This window comes from Sinocyclocheilus grahami, unplaced genomic scaffold (genome assembly GCF_001515645.1).
Source record: "Sinocyclocheilus grahami isolate Dianchi unplaced genomic scaffold, SAMN03320097.WGS_v1.1 scaffold190.1, whole genome shotgun sequence".
NCBI lineage: Eukaryota > Metazoa > Chordata > Actinopteri > Cypriniformes > Cyprinidae > Sinocyclocheilus > Sinocyclocheilus grahami.
Genome location: NW_015505369.1, coordinates 562,100 through 579,007, shown reverse-complemented (window position 1 = coordinate 579,007; position 16,908 = coordinate 562,100). Strand labels below are relative to the sequence as shown.

The following is a 16,908-nucleotide window of genomic DNA, read 5'->3' as shown; positions in this document are numbered from 1 at the left end:
GGATGGATGGATGGATGGATGGATGGATGGATGGATGGATGGATGGATGGATGGATGGATGGATGGATGGATGGATGGATGGATGGATGGATGGATGGATGGATGGATGGATGGATGGATGGATGGATGGATGGATGGATTTGATGGATGGACGGATGGAATAAAAGGATGGACAGATGAATGGATGGTCAAATAGGTAGATGTATGGACGGAATTAATGGATGGATGATTGGGTGGATGGATGGATGGATATATGGATGATTGGATGGACAGAATAAAAGGATGGACAGATGGATGGATGGATGAATGGAAGAATAGATGGATGGATGGATGGATGGACGTATAGATGGATGAATTGACTGGTGACTAGATAGATGGATTTTAACAGATGTCAAATTTCAATAGATTTCAGAATGAATGGATGGATGGACGGAGTGATGCAAGAACAGATGGATAGATGGACAGATGGACAATTGGATGTATGTATGCATGAATGGCAGATATGTGGATGTATGGACGGAATGAATGGATGGATGGATATATATATATAGATGGATGGACGGATAGATAGGATTACGTGAAGTCCTCTTCCTATGATTCCAATTCAAATTCCAGTTGGCTGATTTTTGTACAACCTTTAGCATTTTCTTTAAAAAAAAACAGAGCATCTATGCAGAACTCACCTCCATGATGGACGGTGTTCTGGGTGGTTGCCTATCCCATGTCAAAAGCTAGTCTCTAGATATGGTTCGAATTACATTTTCAATGTAAGTCTATGGGCTTTTTTTCTGTTTTGTCTGATGCAAAAAAAGGCCTCACTAAACTAATGATATCGAGGTATCATTCATGTCTGTAGTGCAAACAGTGCAGGATGAGTAATGCGTCAAAGTTTAATACTTTTTCAGGTTTGTTCAAATGTTTTAGCAAACATCACTAATAATACCAAATACTGCTACAGTCAGGCATAATGGGTTCATATTGCCACTGTGTGAGAGCTGGGGAGCACTTCAGCAACAAATGAACCTGAAACAATGATAAAATACGAGATGAGTAAGGATTTTTTGGAACAGAGGCGTTTCCCATCTCAAGAGGGGTATACTGTATGTTCATTTTTATTACCAAAATGAGGTGATTACAGATACTTGTTCGGTCGCAGGTAGGGCAGGAATATGGTTGAAACCGCACAGTGCATTAATTCAATGGGGAAAGTATCCTTTTAAACCCCAATCTTAATGGAGTGAAGTGCTTTTCAGAATTGAAAAATGGAGCTGAATGGCCCAGTTCCACATTTGAGGAGGAGGAAAAAAGGCAGCCATTCCTTGCTGTGATTTTGACATCAGAAAACGTTTATTGTTCCGTATCAGCGACAGCTTCAGTATGACTTTGTACGTGGCCGTCTGTCAAAGAAACTGCATGTCGGGGTCGCTGCAGACATGTGGGTGGGTATCTTCACATGTGAGCTGTTGTTCTATGTGTGGCTCCACTGACTGCTTCATTGACTGGGGCAAGGTGAGTCAGTCAGGCATGAAAACTTTGGGTTTGATGATGTGTGCTAAACAGCCCTTGGCTTATTGCAGTAATGTTGCCGAGGAAGGTTTAAGCCCTTGTGACAGCGATGATAGGATCTTAATAGGCAGGTGAGCTATCAGGGCAAAGAGCACGGAGGGAGGCAAAGGGGAGGGTTTTTGTGATGAAGCTAAAATAAACCCTGTCACATGCAGTTAGTGATGTTACCATCATGAGTTGTGACTCAGTCTTCCTCCCAAATATTTGGCAAAAAGCAGATCTCGTGGCATTTCAGATGTGATATTAAGATGTGGCCAAGCATACTATATAAAGTACACTATCGTTACAAAATTTGGGGTTATTAAGTGTTTTTTCTGTTTAATTTTTAAAGAAATTAATTAATACATTTGCTCAGAAAGGATGTGTTCAACTGTTTAAAAGTGACAGTACAGATAATTTCAATGTCAAATAAATTGTTCTTTTAAACTTTCTATCAAATCCGAAAAATTGTTTCCACAAAAATATTGAGCAGCACAACTGTTTTCAACATTGATAATAATAATCCATGTTTCTTATGCAGCAAGTCAGCATATTAGAATGATTTCTGAAGGATCATGTGACACTGAAGACTGGAGTAATGATGCTGAAAATTCAGCTTTGCATCACAGGAATAAATTACATTTTAAAATGTATTCAGATAGAAAACAGTTATTTAAAATTGTAATAATATTACTTAATTATTGAATTAATGAACTACTGTTTTTATTATATGTTTGATCAAATAATAAATGCAGCCTTGCTAAGAATAAAATACTTCAATAACACTTCACAATAAGGTTTAATTTGTCAACATTACTTAACTGTATTAGGTAACATTAGTTAGCGTTCAGTAATCTTAGTTTAATGTACATTTCAATATTTCCTCATACATTATTCAAATCAAAAGTTGTATCTGTTGTATTTGTATTATCTAATGTTAACAAAGGTTAATAAATACTGTAACAAATGTTTTGCTCATTATAAATTAACTCTAGGTAATGCATTATCTAATGTTAACTAATTAAACCTTATTGTGTTAGTTTTACACACAACTTATAAATGGTCCAGAGAAAATATTCTCAGTGAAAATTTCTGACAGATATGCAGGTGTGTACTTGCATACATACTTTGCACTTCCATTCAAACACATGCAAACGCTTTGTCTTTTGCTGCATGCTGCATCTACACTCAAATAGATTAATAGAAAATAGATTTAACCAATGCAGGATGTTAACATCACAGACTGACCTCTTGGCTCAATAAAGTGAATACAAACTTCAAAGCTTCTTGTTTTGCAGTGTTCCAGGAAAGTAAAGCCGATAGTATTTTTTTACTTTTAAATGTATTATTATTTGTTATTTGGAATGTATTATTAAAAAAAAAAAAAACAGAAGCCCTAGAGCACAACATGATATCCTGATGAATCCGGATTATTCTAAATGCAGTAGTGCATACCCGCAGTTAGTAATTATCATAATACACATCCAAAACATGTAGATATGAGCTGTAGTGCGGACGTTCTTGGCAGTGAAAGTAGGCGGCAAAAACAAGCAAAAATTCTGAAGTCTCATGAGGTTGCTTTAATTGTCATTTCAGGCATGCATCAAGCATTGGAACAGAATGCATCCAACGTGTTTTCAAACCAAAAAAAATACAAAAAACAAAACCAAAAGAAAACTTACACAGGCGATTGGCCCTTCACATAAAGAGCGCATTGGCCACTAATCCAACTAAGATTCAGTTTTGTCCCTCTCCCCCCTTTCTTTACCAAACAGTTAGACTTTTATAAGAGAGGCTCCTCCCCTCAATTTCAAACAGTCCAATGATAACTCTATTGCAATTACGATCTAATTAGCCCAAACTTCACTTGCAAAAATGTCCATGATCTTCAACATCATTATACAAACATTGACATTAGCATCTTCTTTAATAAACACTATTTTCCATCATGGAACCCAATGTGCATTTTAAAAGACATGCATCCCAAATAACATTCAAATAACATTCTCCACACTCTCAGTGAGTAAGCTCCTCCCCGCCCATGGATGGAATAAATATGGCTTCCTGTTTGCGGGCCGGCCCCTCCCACTAGGAAGCTCCAAAGGGAAAGGTAAGACAAAGAGAATCATCATTATCCAACAAACATTATTTGTCTAATTTCCATGTACCTTTTCCTATTTACAAAAACCAAGACCCCACACCAATAGTCTGCAGTCTGCAAATGTATCCTTAAGCACTATAAAAAAAATTTAGAGCACATGAAGCATTTTTATGCACAAATTATAATGCACATTGTTTTTGTTATGAAATATAGGTTTATATTTTCATTTAATAATTTATGAAATAAGACTTATTGTAGGGTAGTTTTGCTATTTAAAATTATAATATATATATATATATACACATACATACAATGTAAATGTTTACTTTTAATAAATATACCTATAAAAAATGTTTGGTACATTTTAAATTTTATGGATCAAGATTTTTGAATAAAAACACAAATCTGATTATATTACAGATCTGGGGCTGGACAAAATGTCTGATCATAATTCAGATAAAGCCTGAAGCTCTCTTAAAACATCCTCTCCTGACAGGAAATGAATGCATTATATGGAACTGAATTTAATAAGCCATCTTAAATATCCCCAGCGGAAATGTTGCAAGGAGAAATGCTTGAAAACAACATCTCCTGTGTACTTTCTTCTTGGTAATGCAAATCAATTATCTGTTTTCTTATTGGCTTTTTGATTGATAGCGGACAGGAACTGCTTAAAAGAAGTTTCCCTCCACATGATCAGGAAATTATGGAAGCAAAATCCAAAAGCTTTTTAAGAATTTATTCACGTTTACATAAAAGATGAGACAGGTTATGATCAAACCATCCCTTGCACTAACTTATTTGAACAGTAGTTGCTTTATACAAGGATCATTTATCTGCGATAATATGTTGTTGTTTTTTATCGCTGTGGTTTGACGAACACAATGGTTGTCAATTAGTATCGTATGGGAAAAGGAGAAATTAAGCAGTTTAAAAATTCCTTTTTGAGAACTACTATAGGGCCAACATCTGTTGATCATTATAATGGCAGCAACGCATAACAATGCTTTTCTTCCTTGCCACAATGTTGTAATACAGAATGTTTTACAGAAAATAATTGCCATCCCAATGCAAAAGTGTATATTTACTTCCACGCACATAACCTTAAGAAATAATTACCATCTAGTCCATTTAGTATTGCAGACTACTAGAGAGTATACAAATTCTCAAGATAGTTGGAGGTAAAAATTGATAATGAGTTTAAATTAAGAATTACTCTTGATTTTTACCCACAATTACAACCAAACACCAAAATGAAGACTGAGCCAGATCTTGAAGCTTTACCATTAGCAGAAGTGCCCTGAATGGCTTGAAAGGAAAGCAAAACCAGCCTGACGTTGTGCGGCACAGCATCTGTTCATGATTTTATGATTTAATAGCAAGGGTCCAAACACCGAAAGCTAGAAACACACACTCACACAAAATCAGATTTTACTTGCTGCCCCAAAATAGTCTGTGATCAAACTCCAAAGGCAAAAAATGCTCCCGAATGATTGAGTGAGGCAAAAATCCAATACAGCTCAATCTGAGGTAATGGCTGCCTAAGACCTCCAGCTGATTTGAAGAGATAAACCGTACAAGTGGTGTATTGTGGGAAGGCCAGTATGCTGAAAAGGGCTCATATTGACGTCACGCTTTGAGTGTCAATCCTTTTATTGCTCTTCAACCTTGCCGACGATCGTGAAACATAATGAGTCGTTCCTCTCGGAGTGAACAGAACTCATATTTTCTGTCTCTCGCAGGACTGTCACAACAAAGTGAGAGAGCGTTTCATGTTATGACACATATGAGAAAAGAGCAGGTCAAGGGGCTTATGCATAAACTCAATGTGTTTATGTTGTTTTAGGAGAGCAATCTTTGAAAAGCGAAGATGGATGTGAGGTCTGCAATGCGGATGGGAAACAAAATATAATTTCCTGTCATTTGTTTCATCTTTGACACATTGCCTCGGACACACAGTCATTATTCAAAGACTGAGTGAAATGAGGGCAACGCTGGGATAAGATGGCAGTCTCAGGTGTATAATTGCGTTGGAGCAGAGAAGGGGTAGTTGTAACACTTTTTAGTTTTGAGTTCATTTATAGATGTTTGTTAAATGTTTACTTTAAACCTTTGAAAGTTTGCCTCAAACTGTTTGGACACGTCTACAGTAATTTCCAATGTTAATTAAATGTATAACTATGCAAAGGTTAATGGAAACAATAATGTAATGTTTAGGATCAAATAATGTACTTGTTTTGTTATAAATGAAATAACAATTCAAACCAGAAATTACAAAGTCCTTTTTATTTAGCCAATTTACATTTAACATTGTTGTGTAAGTTTAAAATTATTACTTATGTTACTTAAAATTGTAAAATTTGATATTTAGGGAGTGTTACAATTATTGCTGCTCATCCCCATGTTCCATGTACGGTTTTTATTTATTTATTTGTTATTTGTTTGGAAAGAAATTTGTGTTTTTATTTAATTGGTGCATTAAATTGATCAAAAGTGACAGTAAAGACTTTTACAATGCAGCACAACTGTTTTTAACATTGATAATAAGAAATCAGCATATTAGAATGATTTCTGAAGGATCATGTGACACTGAAGACTGGAGTAATGATGCTGAAAATTCAGCTTTGATCACAGGAATAAATTACATTGTAAAATATATTCAAATAGAAAACAATTGTAGTAATGCTTTTCAATTGTAGTAATATTTCACAATATTATGGTTTTACTGTATTTTTGATCAAATAAATAGAGCCTAGCATAAGGGGCTTCTTAAAAAATCTTACTGACCTCAAACTTTCAGCTTTGAATATGTCTCATCTAATAAATGGCTGGTTGCATAAAATGCTTATACTAGGCTTACAAGTTAGTCATCAGTTTTTTTTATTTAAGACTGATCATATCTTTTTTAAGCTGGTTACATAAAAACATAAATTGGACTAATTTCAATCCGAAAAATAAGTCTCATCTCCCCTTGATGAACTGCTAGCTGGTCAGACTAGTTCTTAAGACTCTGTCTTAACATAGTGTCTAAGTTTATGCAACTGGTTTCAGAATTTAGAGTCTGAACTATTTTATAATATTAGTTTTACCGTTTTGAGTCTTTTGCATTTAACTCAGTGGTTATAAAACCTGAAGCTGGTTTTGAATTGATGCCAGACACATCTGTCTAAAAATTGCATACACGTTTGAAATGACCTGAGGTGAGTAAATGGGTGATAAGATTTATAACTTGAAAGATACGGTCAGTGATATGATTAATACACATAATACCACTGGCATCAATGCAAAACCAAAGTTAAAAAAATATATAATTATATATATATATATATTTATAAAATGTGTGTGTGTGTGTGTGCGCGCGCAACATTTAACATTGTTGTGTAAGTTTAAAATTATTACTTATGTTACTTAAAATTGTAAAATTTGATATTTAGGGAGTGTTACAATTATTGCTGCTCATCCATCCGTTTTTATTTAATTGGTGCATTAAATTGATCAAAAGTGACAGTAAAGACTTTTACAATGCAGCACAACTGTTTTTAACATTGATAATAAGAAATCAGCATATTAGAATGATTTCTGAAGGATCATGTGACACTGAAGACTGGAGTAATGATGCTGAAAATTCAGCTTTGATCACAGGAATAAATTACATTGTAAAATATATTCAAATAGAAAACAATTGTAGTAATGCTTTTCAATTGTAGTAATATTTCACAATATTATGGTTTTACTGTATTTTTGATCAAATAAATAGAGCCTAGCATAAGGGGCTTCTTAAAAAATCTTACTGACCTCAAACTTTCAGCTTTGAATATGTCTCATCTAATAAATGGCTGGTTGCATAAAATGCTTAGACTAGGCTTACAAGTTAGTCATCAGTTTTTTTTATTTAAGACTGATCATATCTTTTTTAAGCTGGTTACATAAAAACATAAATTGGACTAATTTCAATCCGAAAAATAAGTCTCATCTCCCCTTGATGAACTGCTAGCTGGTCAGACTAGTTCTTAAGACTCTGTCTTAACATAGTGTCTAAGTTTATGCAACTGGTTTCAGAATTTAGAGTCTGAACTATTTTATAATATTAGTTTTACCGTTTTGAGTCTTTTGCATTTAACTCAGTGGTTATAAAACCTGAAGCTGGTTTTGAATTGATGCCAGACACATCTGTCTAAAAATTGCATACACGTTTGAAATGACCTGAGGTGAGTAAATGGGTGATAAGATTTATAACTTGAAAGATACGGTCAGTGATATGATTAATACACATAATACCACTGGCATCAATGCAAAACCAAAGTTAAAAAAATATATAATTATATATATATATATATTTATAAAATGTGTGTGTGTGTGTGTGCGCGCGCACATTTTTGTGACAAATGAGGACATACATTTGTATAATGACAAAGGTATGACATAGGTATTACAAAGAGAAGGTGACTTTTCAGGACATTACCCCATGTCCCCACTTTTCAAAACGCCTGTAAATCACACAGAATGGAGTGTATTGAAAATCTGAAATGGCACAAAGTTTCCTGTGAGGGGTAGGTTTAGGGGTAGGGTTGGTGTAGGGCAATAGAATATACAGTATGTACAGTATAAAAACCATTACGCCTATGGGATGTCCCCACTTTTCACAAAAACAAACCTGTGTGTGTGTGTGTATATATATATAGTTACCATGATCTAAAATTACTCATATCGTCATATGATTTTGTGGCACTGCCCACCTCCACTACAAATGTAGGCTTGAATATTAAACCGTATCTCTGAAAACAATGGCTCCACAGTGATATAAACTATAATATTAGCAGAGGAAGTCAGGCTAACCAAAGAAAGACTCCCAGGCATTTCCGCCAACTGCCTTCCCAAGGTCTGAGACTGGAGGATGCATTCAACTCAAATTCTATTCACACAAACCCACACAGCACAAACCAAACCCTATCTGACTCATGATTTGCCAGACAATGTTTAAAAGCAGGCTCTAAACATAGCCTTAAACCAAAGCCGAGAACTCCTATTATGTTACCGAGTCCTTTGAGATGATTGACAACTGAAAGACTGAGGAAATCTATTGTGTTGCTTCAAGAAAGGATGAAGAGAATTAAGAATCTTTAGCTTTTTTTTGCTTTTTCACGGGGAAGTAAATGTGAAATCCAAATGGACCCTTTTTACTTGAAGACACATTAAGACACAAATGTTTGTTTTTATAATCTTTTATCAAAATGTATTAACTTCTCCCATCCAACCACCTGTCGTAAAGAGACCATTTTTCACAATCCAATCAATTCCCCATGGATAAAATCCCATCCAGCCAAATATCCATTGACTTTCCTGAAAATATGGAGCAAAAAGTTGCCTTTATTTCAACATTTAGCAAAATAGTCTAGTCATACCTTTTATCCCAAATTTGTTGCGTCTGCTGTATTTGTTGATGAGGACGAAAATCACAATGAGAAAGACACAACCAAAGCCAGCCAGACCAACAGCAATCGACATCTACAGGAAAAAGCAATAAAGCAGTCAATGACACAGCTACGTCTGCTGAAACTGAATTTAAAGAACTTCAGCCTTTTGCTTTTTCAGACAGAAAGGACGTCTTACTCCAAATGAATCTTCTTCAGGACTCTTCGCCTCATCTTCAGGTGTTGGAGCTACAGGAAATAGAATAGGAAATAAAGAGGCCAAAAATGCTTTCCTTTAGACAGTGTTGTTGTTGTTAACCAAAACTATTTTTTATAGCAATAAAGCTGAAATATAATTTAAATATTAAATTAAAAACTTAAAAAAAGTAAACAAAAATTAGATATGTTACATTGGCAACCAACCGAAAAATGTTTTAAATGTAAACTGAAAATTTTAAATATAAATGGGATATTAATACATTTATAATATATACTGTGTATATATATATATATATATAAAATTCTAAAATAACACTAGTTGTTAACACTTTTAATATTTACTTCTTAAATGTTCATCCTTGGCTACAACAAACCTAAACAAGTTAAACATTTCCACAATTATTTCTCATGGGGATAAAAATAAAGCAATTTAACACCCATTGACACATATCATCATGCTATGTGGAATAAGTCGTCACATGTAATGAAACTGCTTGTTATAGACTTTTTTGACAGAGTAAAACAATTTCTGAATGAATGAATAAATGAATGAATGCTAGTTTGATACCAAATTTCAAAATATCTGAATTTAGACATACATTTAATATAATTAGACGTTTGACTTAGAGGGATAGTTCAAGCCATGTGACAACTAGGTCTGCTTCCACCAATATATTGAATTCTGTCTGTTCCTTACTAGATATGTCTATTTTCAATTCACTTCATGACTTGTACATTTATGATGCTGCCTGAGAGGCACAGTGTAAACTGTTTTGGTTCGGGAGGCTTTTGTCTGAACCCATGTGGCTTGTTCACAGGTGTCAGAGAGGAATTGGCATTTAATTGAGTCATAATGGCTTAGGTGCAGCAGAGCTCACATATTACCACATCACGCACCCAAAGCACGAGCCGTCCACGTAAAACAATTACACCATCCTGAACTCTTAATGCATAGAGCTTGTATACGTGCCAAAAATGTGCTGTAATTCATAAGGGCTATTTTTTAATCTACCTCTGTTTAGTGTCATTAGGGGTGTCCTTTTTTACAGATACTAGGGAAGATTTAAAGTATACAAGTTTTGTCTGTCTGTATTCTTTTGGTCAAAAAGAGAGAGGCACTTACTGTACTCAATTATTCCTAAAAGAATGGCATAAGAGGAGAAAAGAAAAAAATATAAAAGATAAAAAATGGAAAACATTTGAAAGCATAGAAATGTGTAAAAGATACACTACCATTCAAAGGCTTGGGGTCGGTAAGACTTTTTGGTTTTTTTTGAAAATGAATACATTTCATTTGATACGCATTCAAATTATGTGTCGGATATTTCAAATAAATGCTTTTCTTTTGAACTTTTTATTAATCAAACAATCCTGAAAAAAAAAAGTATCACGGTTTCCGCAAAGATATTAAGCAGCACAACTATTTTAAACAATGATAATATTAAGAAATGTTTCTTGACCAGCAAATCAGCATATTAGAATGATTTCTGAAGGATCATGTGACACTGAAGACTGGAGTAATGATGCTGAAAATTCAGCTTTACGTCACAGAAATAAATAAAAATTTTAAATATATTGAAATAGAAAACAGTTATTTTAAATTATAATAATATTTCACAGTATTACAGTTTTTACTGTATTTTTAAACAAATAAATACAGCCTTGGTGAGTAGAAGAGACTTTTTTCGAAAACATTAATATTCTTACCGACCTTAAACTTTGTGAACTGTAGTGTATATAGATTATATAGTGAATTATACATTCCTATATATATATACAGTATATATACATATATATATATATATATAATATATATACTATAATATAGTATCACATATATTGTTTTGTATATATAAGCAGGCACACATATCAAGGTATATCAAAATAAAATGAATAAATATCAGAGTCATTCCTATCAATACATATCAATAAAATCATCCATCCCTCAGGCTACAAAAGTAAATGAACAATTAAATAACTTACCATCATCCTCAATGAACGGTGGCTCGAGAAAATAGCCGTAGATGGTTTTGGTGACTGACCCGAGAGAGTTAGAGGCTACTAGGGTGTAGTTTCCATTGTCATAATGTGTGGGGTTCTGAAAAGTCAAGCAGCCTTCCAAGTAATCTTGGTAGTGCTCCATCTCCATGCGGATATACTCGTTCTGCAGGATCTCACGGCCCTTGTGGAACCAGCGCAGTGTGGGATGGGGAAAGCCCCTCACAGTGAACTCAATGCAGGTGTGATGGCGCCGCTCTGGCTCGTCCAGCTTCAGGATTTCTGGCGGAACTGATATGAGGAAAGAAAAACCAAGGATTCATAGGAAGACAGAGGCTTTTATGTAACAGATACAGAACAGAATGGCTGACAGCTAATTGTCATCAGTGAATTACACAGATTTCTCACCCATGGTAATATACACACACATATATCTACATACTCTTTCCACCACAACTCTCTTATATTTCTGGCATCAACACTATGGCAACAAACCAATCTAATTTCATTACCTGCAAAATGGCAATGCATACAGATAGTCCTAAATGTCAGATTTAAGTAGACAGATCAGAATGGGGTGCAGTGTGAACGGAAATATAAATCTCTATTCCCTTTCCCTTGTATGGAAAACTGAATCTCAGACATTCAGCCTAACATCTCATTTTATGTTTCACAGATAAAAGAAAATAATACACACAACATAAGCCTGACGATGGTGACAGACGACAAGAAGAGCGAGTAAATGATGATACATTTTTATTCCTTTAATGTTAAAAGTTAAAGTCTCAAAGATTTACTTTTTGTGAAATGCACCTTCATAGAGTTCTTAACAATGGAGTTACTGTCAAGTAAATAGAAGGCCCACTGTTAGGTTAATATGCACTATGAGTTCATAAATTGGGTCTTCGATGAAAAACGGACAGAGCATAAATGGACAGAGGGACAGCTCGTAATCTTGCTGTCACAGACTGTATATTATTGTATGCTATTCAAAGGCAAACCGCATGCAAACGTCTTGTCCGACACTGCACATTTGTTTGTCATTCAAATGAGAACACATCATTATTGTCAGCTGCCTTCTCTTGCCGAAATGATTTGTGCTTTGCTGACTGATGACACTAGACGAGAGAAATATCCCTCCTGCAGAGCAGCTCGGCACACATCCCGCCTAAACAGATGACATGTGTTTTAGAATCAGCATGCAGCAGCACCCTTGCTCTCAGCCTGTCTGCTACACATTGCGTGCTTTAAACTCAGTTTGTTACTGTAAAACTAATATTTTGCAAAACTCTCAACACAGTTCTCTACATGACACACACCATTTAAAACTAACAGCTCTTGTGTTTCATTTGGGAAACACTGCCATATAAATGCCACACTCATTTACTGATGATCTACACCCAGTGTGCGTGTGTATGTACAGTACAGTACACACACACACACACACACACAGTATATAATCATATATATATATATATATATATTGAATGCAAGCCAAGCCAGGTCAGAAAGTCGACCTTATTTCTAAAGCGCTTTATACGATATAGATTGTTTCACAGCAGCTTCACAATAGTTTTAAATTCTGCTGTAAAGCAGCAAGTCAATAGTGTCATTATACAGCTCAAGCCAGTTCAGTACGGATTCAGTTCAGTTGTATAACTGTGTAAAATTCATCAGTTGTACATACATACTGTACAGTGTATATGTGCACATGCATGTATGTGCAAGTGCTATGACAAACTTCTGTGCACTCCACTGCACTCTGAACAAGCAAAAGACACAAGAGAGTACAACAGATGTGAGTAGTTTGGGGTGTATGTGGCTAATTATGTTATGTTTGTATGAAGAGTTATTACGCAAGAGTACCATTTTTAGAAGAGTTAAAATAGTTTTGCAAGATATATGTGATGTTTTGCATGTTGTGTTTGTGTTTGTGATTTTGTGTGTAGAGTTTTGAGAAATGGAGCTATAGTTTCAAAAACTGTGTAAGCTTTTTTTTTAACTCTAAACATAATTCCATTAATTTATTCAATATTAACTTTCCATATTAAATCATTTTATTTTCATACACACATTTTAATATATAAATATATACTAATTACTAAATGGAAAAAAAACATTTATATATTGAAATTATATATTTATTTATTTTAAAGTGTGTGTCAAAATTCAAATACAATATTTTAATTAATTCAAATCAATATATATTATATATATAAATATATATTTACAGATATATAGATAGATAGATAGATATTTTAAATTTAGTGTTTTTTTTAAACAGATTTTAAATCAAACATACCCACAAAACTTAACAGTTTTTCCACTCAGCGCCTGTATATCTTGCCAGTGTCCTTTCAATTTAACGTCAAAGTCATTAGTCAGCAGAGTGATCAAATGTAATGCTTTTCATCAACACACTGTCTTAAAATCATATGCTGTTTAATGAACATGATGCCTGAGTGTCAGATCACATCTGAGTCCTAAAACATTAATGCCATCAGTGAGAAAAAGTCCTCCATTCCTATTAAAACATGGAAAAAGTTGCAGAGATGTTTCGGATTCAATCCTGCCTCTGGCTAAATCTCATCTTATACCTGTTTAACACGGTGCAGAGCAGGTCTATTTTTATCTATGCATTACAACCTTACGCCTTCCCTAAACACATGCGCACCGCACCGTCTGATTAAATTAACACAAAGGCTTACAGGTTCATAGCTGTTAATTGGTGTATCATTTCATTTAGTACCTTGTTCTATTTTAAACGTGTCCATACAGTTATTTTTTCAAAAGAGAGTAGGGTGTTGTATTTAAAGTTTGCAACATCAGTAAATGTATTCTTAATGTGGCTTCGGAAGGATTCATGGACCATGTTCAAATAAAATGGCATGAATAACAATTATTATTATTTACCATTTTAATACACCAAAACCCGAAACTAAACTAAACCCGAAACTAAAATATATTATCATACCACATTCTAGTTTGATTTAAGTTCATAAATCTTAAAAATTAGCATTTTAGCATTGCTTAAGTCAGTGCTTAAGTCTATTTGATTCAGTCTGATTTGCCAGTCAGGTTGAGTGATTTATTAAAATGAATCTGTGAGGACTACACAACAGTTGTGTTTATCTATATCTTTGAAGTACACATTCTCTTTGCATACAATCACAAGCTCTTAACTAGGCAAAATTATATAATTATTTGCTGTGCTGCTGCAGATCCAGAAAACACTGCTGATATCTTGACCTCTCATTTTGTTTGTAAAATGAAGCCATTCTTCGCACACCTGAAGCAATTACAGGACGCAGATTAAATACCATAAAAAGTCAAAGTAGCAGTTAAGAAGCAGTTTTTTTTTAAATCTGGCTTCTGATTTCTAAAAGTACTAGTATATCTTTTCTCACCAAGCTGCATAACTGGATGTCATTGCAGTATGAGCAATAACAAACAACATTAAGTATGAGACATGAAAACCTGTAACAAGCACTATATACGTACATAGCACAGCCAGCTGAAGGGACACATTGGTCATCCCGACCACATTCTCAGAGATGCAGGTCAGAACAAATCCGTTGTCGTCTCTGCTCACGTTGACCAGCGTCAGGTTGATGGAGTGAATGTTGGGCCAGTAGACATTCGACTGGAGGGCAGACGAAAAACATTATGCTATGGTTAGACTGAAAATAAGGTTAAACGGTGTGTTTGGTGTGGGATGAATGGCACTCGCCTGGTGCGTGTTGATGGAGTGAAGGCCGTTCACAGTCCAGTCCACCTCAGGTACAGGAGACCCAGAGCCATTACAGCTGAGCGCCACGTTACCGCCCTCCAGCACAGTGAGGTTACTGTGAGCAACACTGATATCTGGCAGGTCTAGATCACAAAAAGTATTATTATGTACATTACTTGATTACACTCTTACAAGAATGTACCATTGTAACCATAGTTTCTGCCAAAATCTGACTTTTTTACCACTGTAAGTCCATTATTAATTAATTGGAATGGTACTGTATATGGTGTGAACTTTCTGAACGTTTCAGTTCTTTTGTTTGCTAATACCAAAGCATAATGTAGCATTTGGTATAAAGTATGGCTAGCATGGTCATTTGTTGAAAGAAAAGTCAATAATTTTTGATGTACTATTACAGCGGTGGCGAACTCCGGTCCTGGAGAGCCGCAGCCCTGCAGAGTACAGCTCCAACCCTAATTAAAACTCACCTGCCTGTAGCTTTCTGGTAACCCTTCAGACCTTGATTAGCTTGTTCAGGTGTGTTTGATTAGGGTTGACGCAAAACTCTGCAGGGCTGCAGCTCTCCAGGACCGACGTTCGCCACCCCTGTACTTATATATATATATACACATTATATATATAGTGCTGCTTTTTACTTAAATTTTCTGGAAACTGGATAAATGTTATGCCTAATTATATTCCAGGATGACGGCTGTGTACTGAAATGAAAAGAAAGCATCTATATCAGTGTTGTGACTTCACCCAAACCATTAAAAAAGGTTTCGGTTACTGAAATGAAGCTAAAATTAATTATGAAAAACTTACCTTGGCAGCTAACTGAAATAAATACATTTAAGTTGAAGTACTAAAATTATTCAAATAGAAAAAAAAATAAGTAATGTTAAAGAAATATATACAATTAATAAATTATTAAAAATATATAAAAATGACAAAAGCATTTAATAACTGAAACTGTTATTTTTATATTTTGTTTTCATTTTAATTTAATGTAAAATATTAATAAATACTGTAATGTTATATAAATAATACTAAAAGTAAAATTAAAAATATGGCCACATATACATGATTAACTTCTTAATTGTGGGCAAATCTTAACCCCCAAATGTGCATAGTTTATACACTGGCAATTTACAAACATGAATGATTTAGATTATTAGACATGGATAATGGATAGATTATTATTATTATTATTATTATATAAGATAAATGTTTTTAAAAATGTGCAACTCTCATTTATATTTTTATTCTTTTTTTTCTTTTTTTGCATGACCAAAAAAGAAAGAAAGAAAGAAAAGCAAAGACAAGAAAAAAAGAAGAAGAACAAAAAATTTATGATTTCCTTCATTAAGATAGCAATTAAAACTAACGTCTCGGTTACTTGTGTAAACCTGGTTCCCTGAAGGAGGGAACGGAGACGTTACGTCAGTCGTGACTGACGAATTGGGATCTCGCCCGAGAGCCCAATCACCTTCGAGTGTAAACTAAACAAGCCAATGACAGTTGGTGCAAACGCACATCAGTTTTTCGCTGAGGAGCCGAGACGTACAGCGGTGGTACAGCAACTGTGGCGATGGAACGTAACGTCTCCGTTCCCTCCTTCAGGGAATGAGGGTTACACAAGTAACTGAGACGTTCCCTTTCAGTCAGTCACGTTCTACGTTAGGCCCCGAGGCCAGCTGCACGCCGGAGCGTCCGTGCCGAGGGTCCCCTCGGCCAGTGAGTAAAACAACTGGCAATGGGACGTGTCCGGGGAGGCAAACAGGTCTACCTGAGCGTCCCCAAAGCATCTCCAAATCAGCTGGACTGTCTCGGGGTGGAGTCGCCATTCTCCCGGAAGGGCGGGCTGACGTGAGAGCTCGTCGGCTGCACGATTGAGCTCGCCT

General features: G+C 35.0%; 1 protein-coding gene across 1 annotated transcript in view; it reads right to left on the bottom strand.

Moving 5' to 3' along the window:
• LOC107594754 (NT-3 growth factor receptor-like) overlaps positions 1-16,908 on the bottom strand; it is a 132,384-nt gene that overhangs the window by 44,642 nt on the left and 70,834 nt on the right. Inside the window, 6 exon segments of the mRNA XM_016284928.1 lie at positions 9,049-9,151; positions 9,257-9,306; positions 10,400-10,414; positions 11,260-11,565; positions 14,776-14,917; positions 15,005-15,131. Coding sequence (XP_016140414.1) covers positions 9,049-9,151; positions 9,257-9,306; positions 10,400-10,414; positions 11,260-11,565; positions 14,776-14,917; positions 15,005-15,131 — 743 coding nt within the window.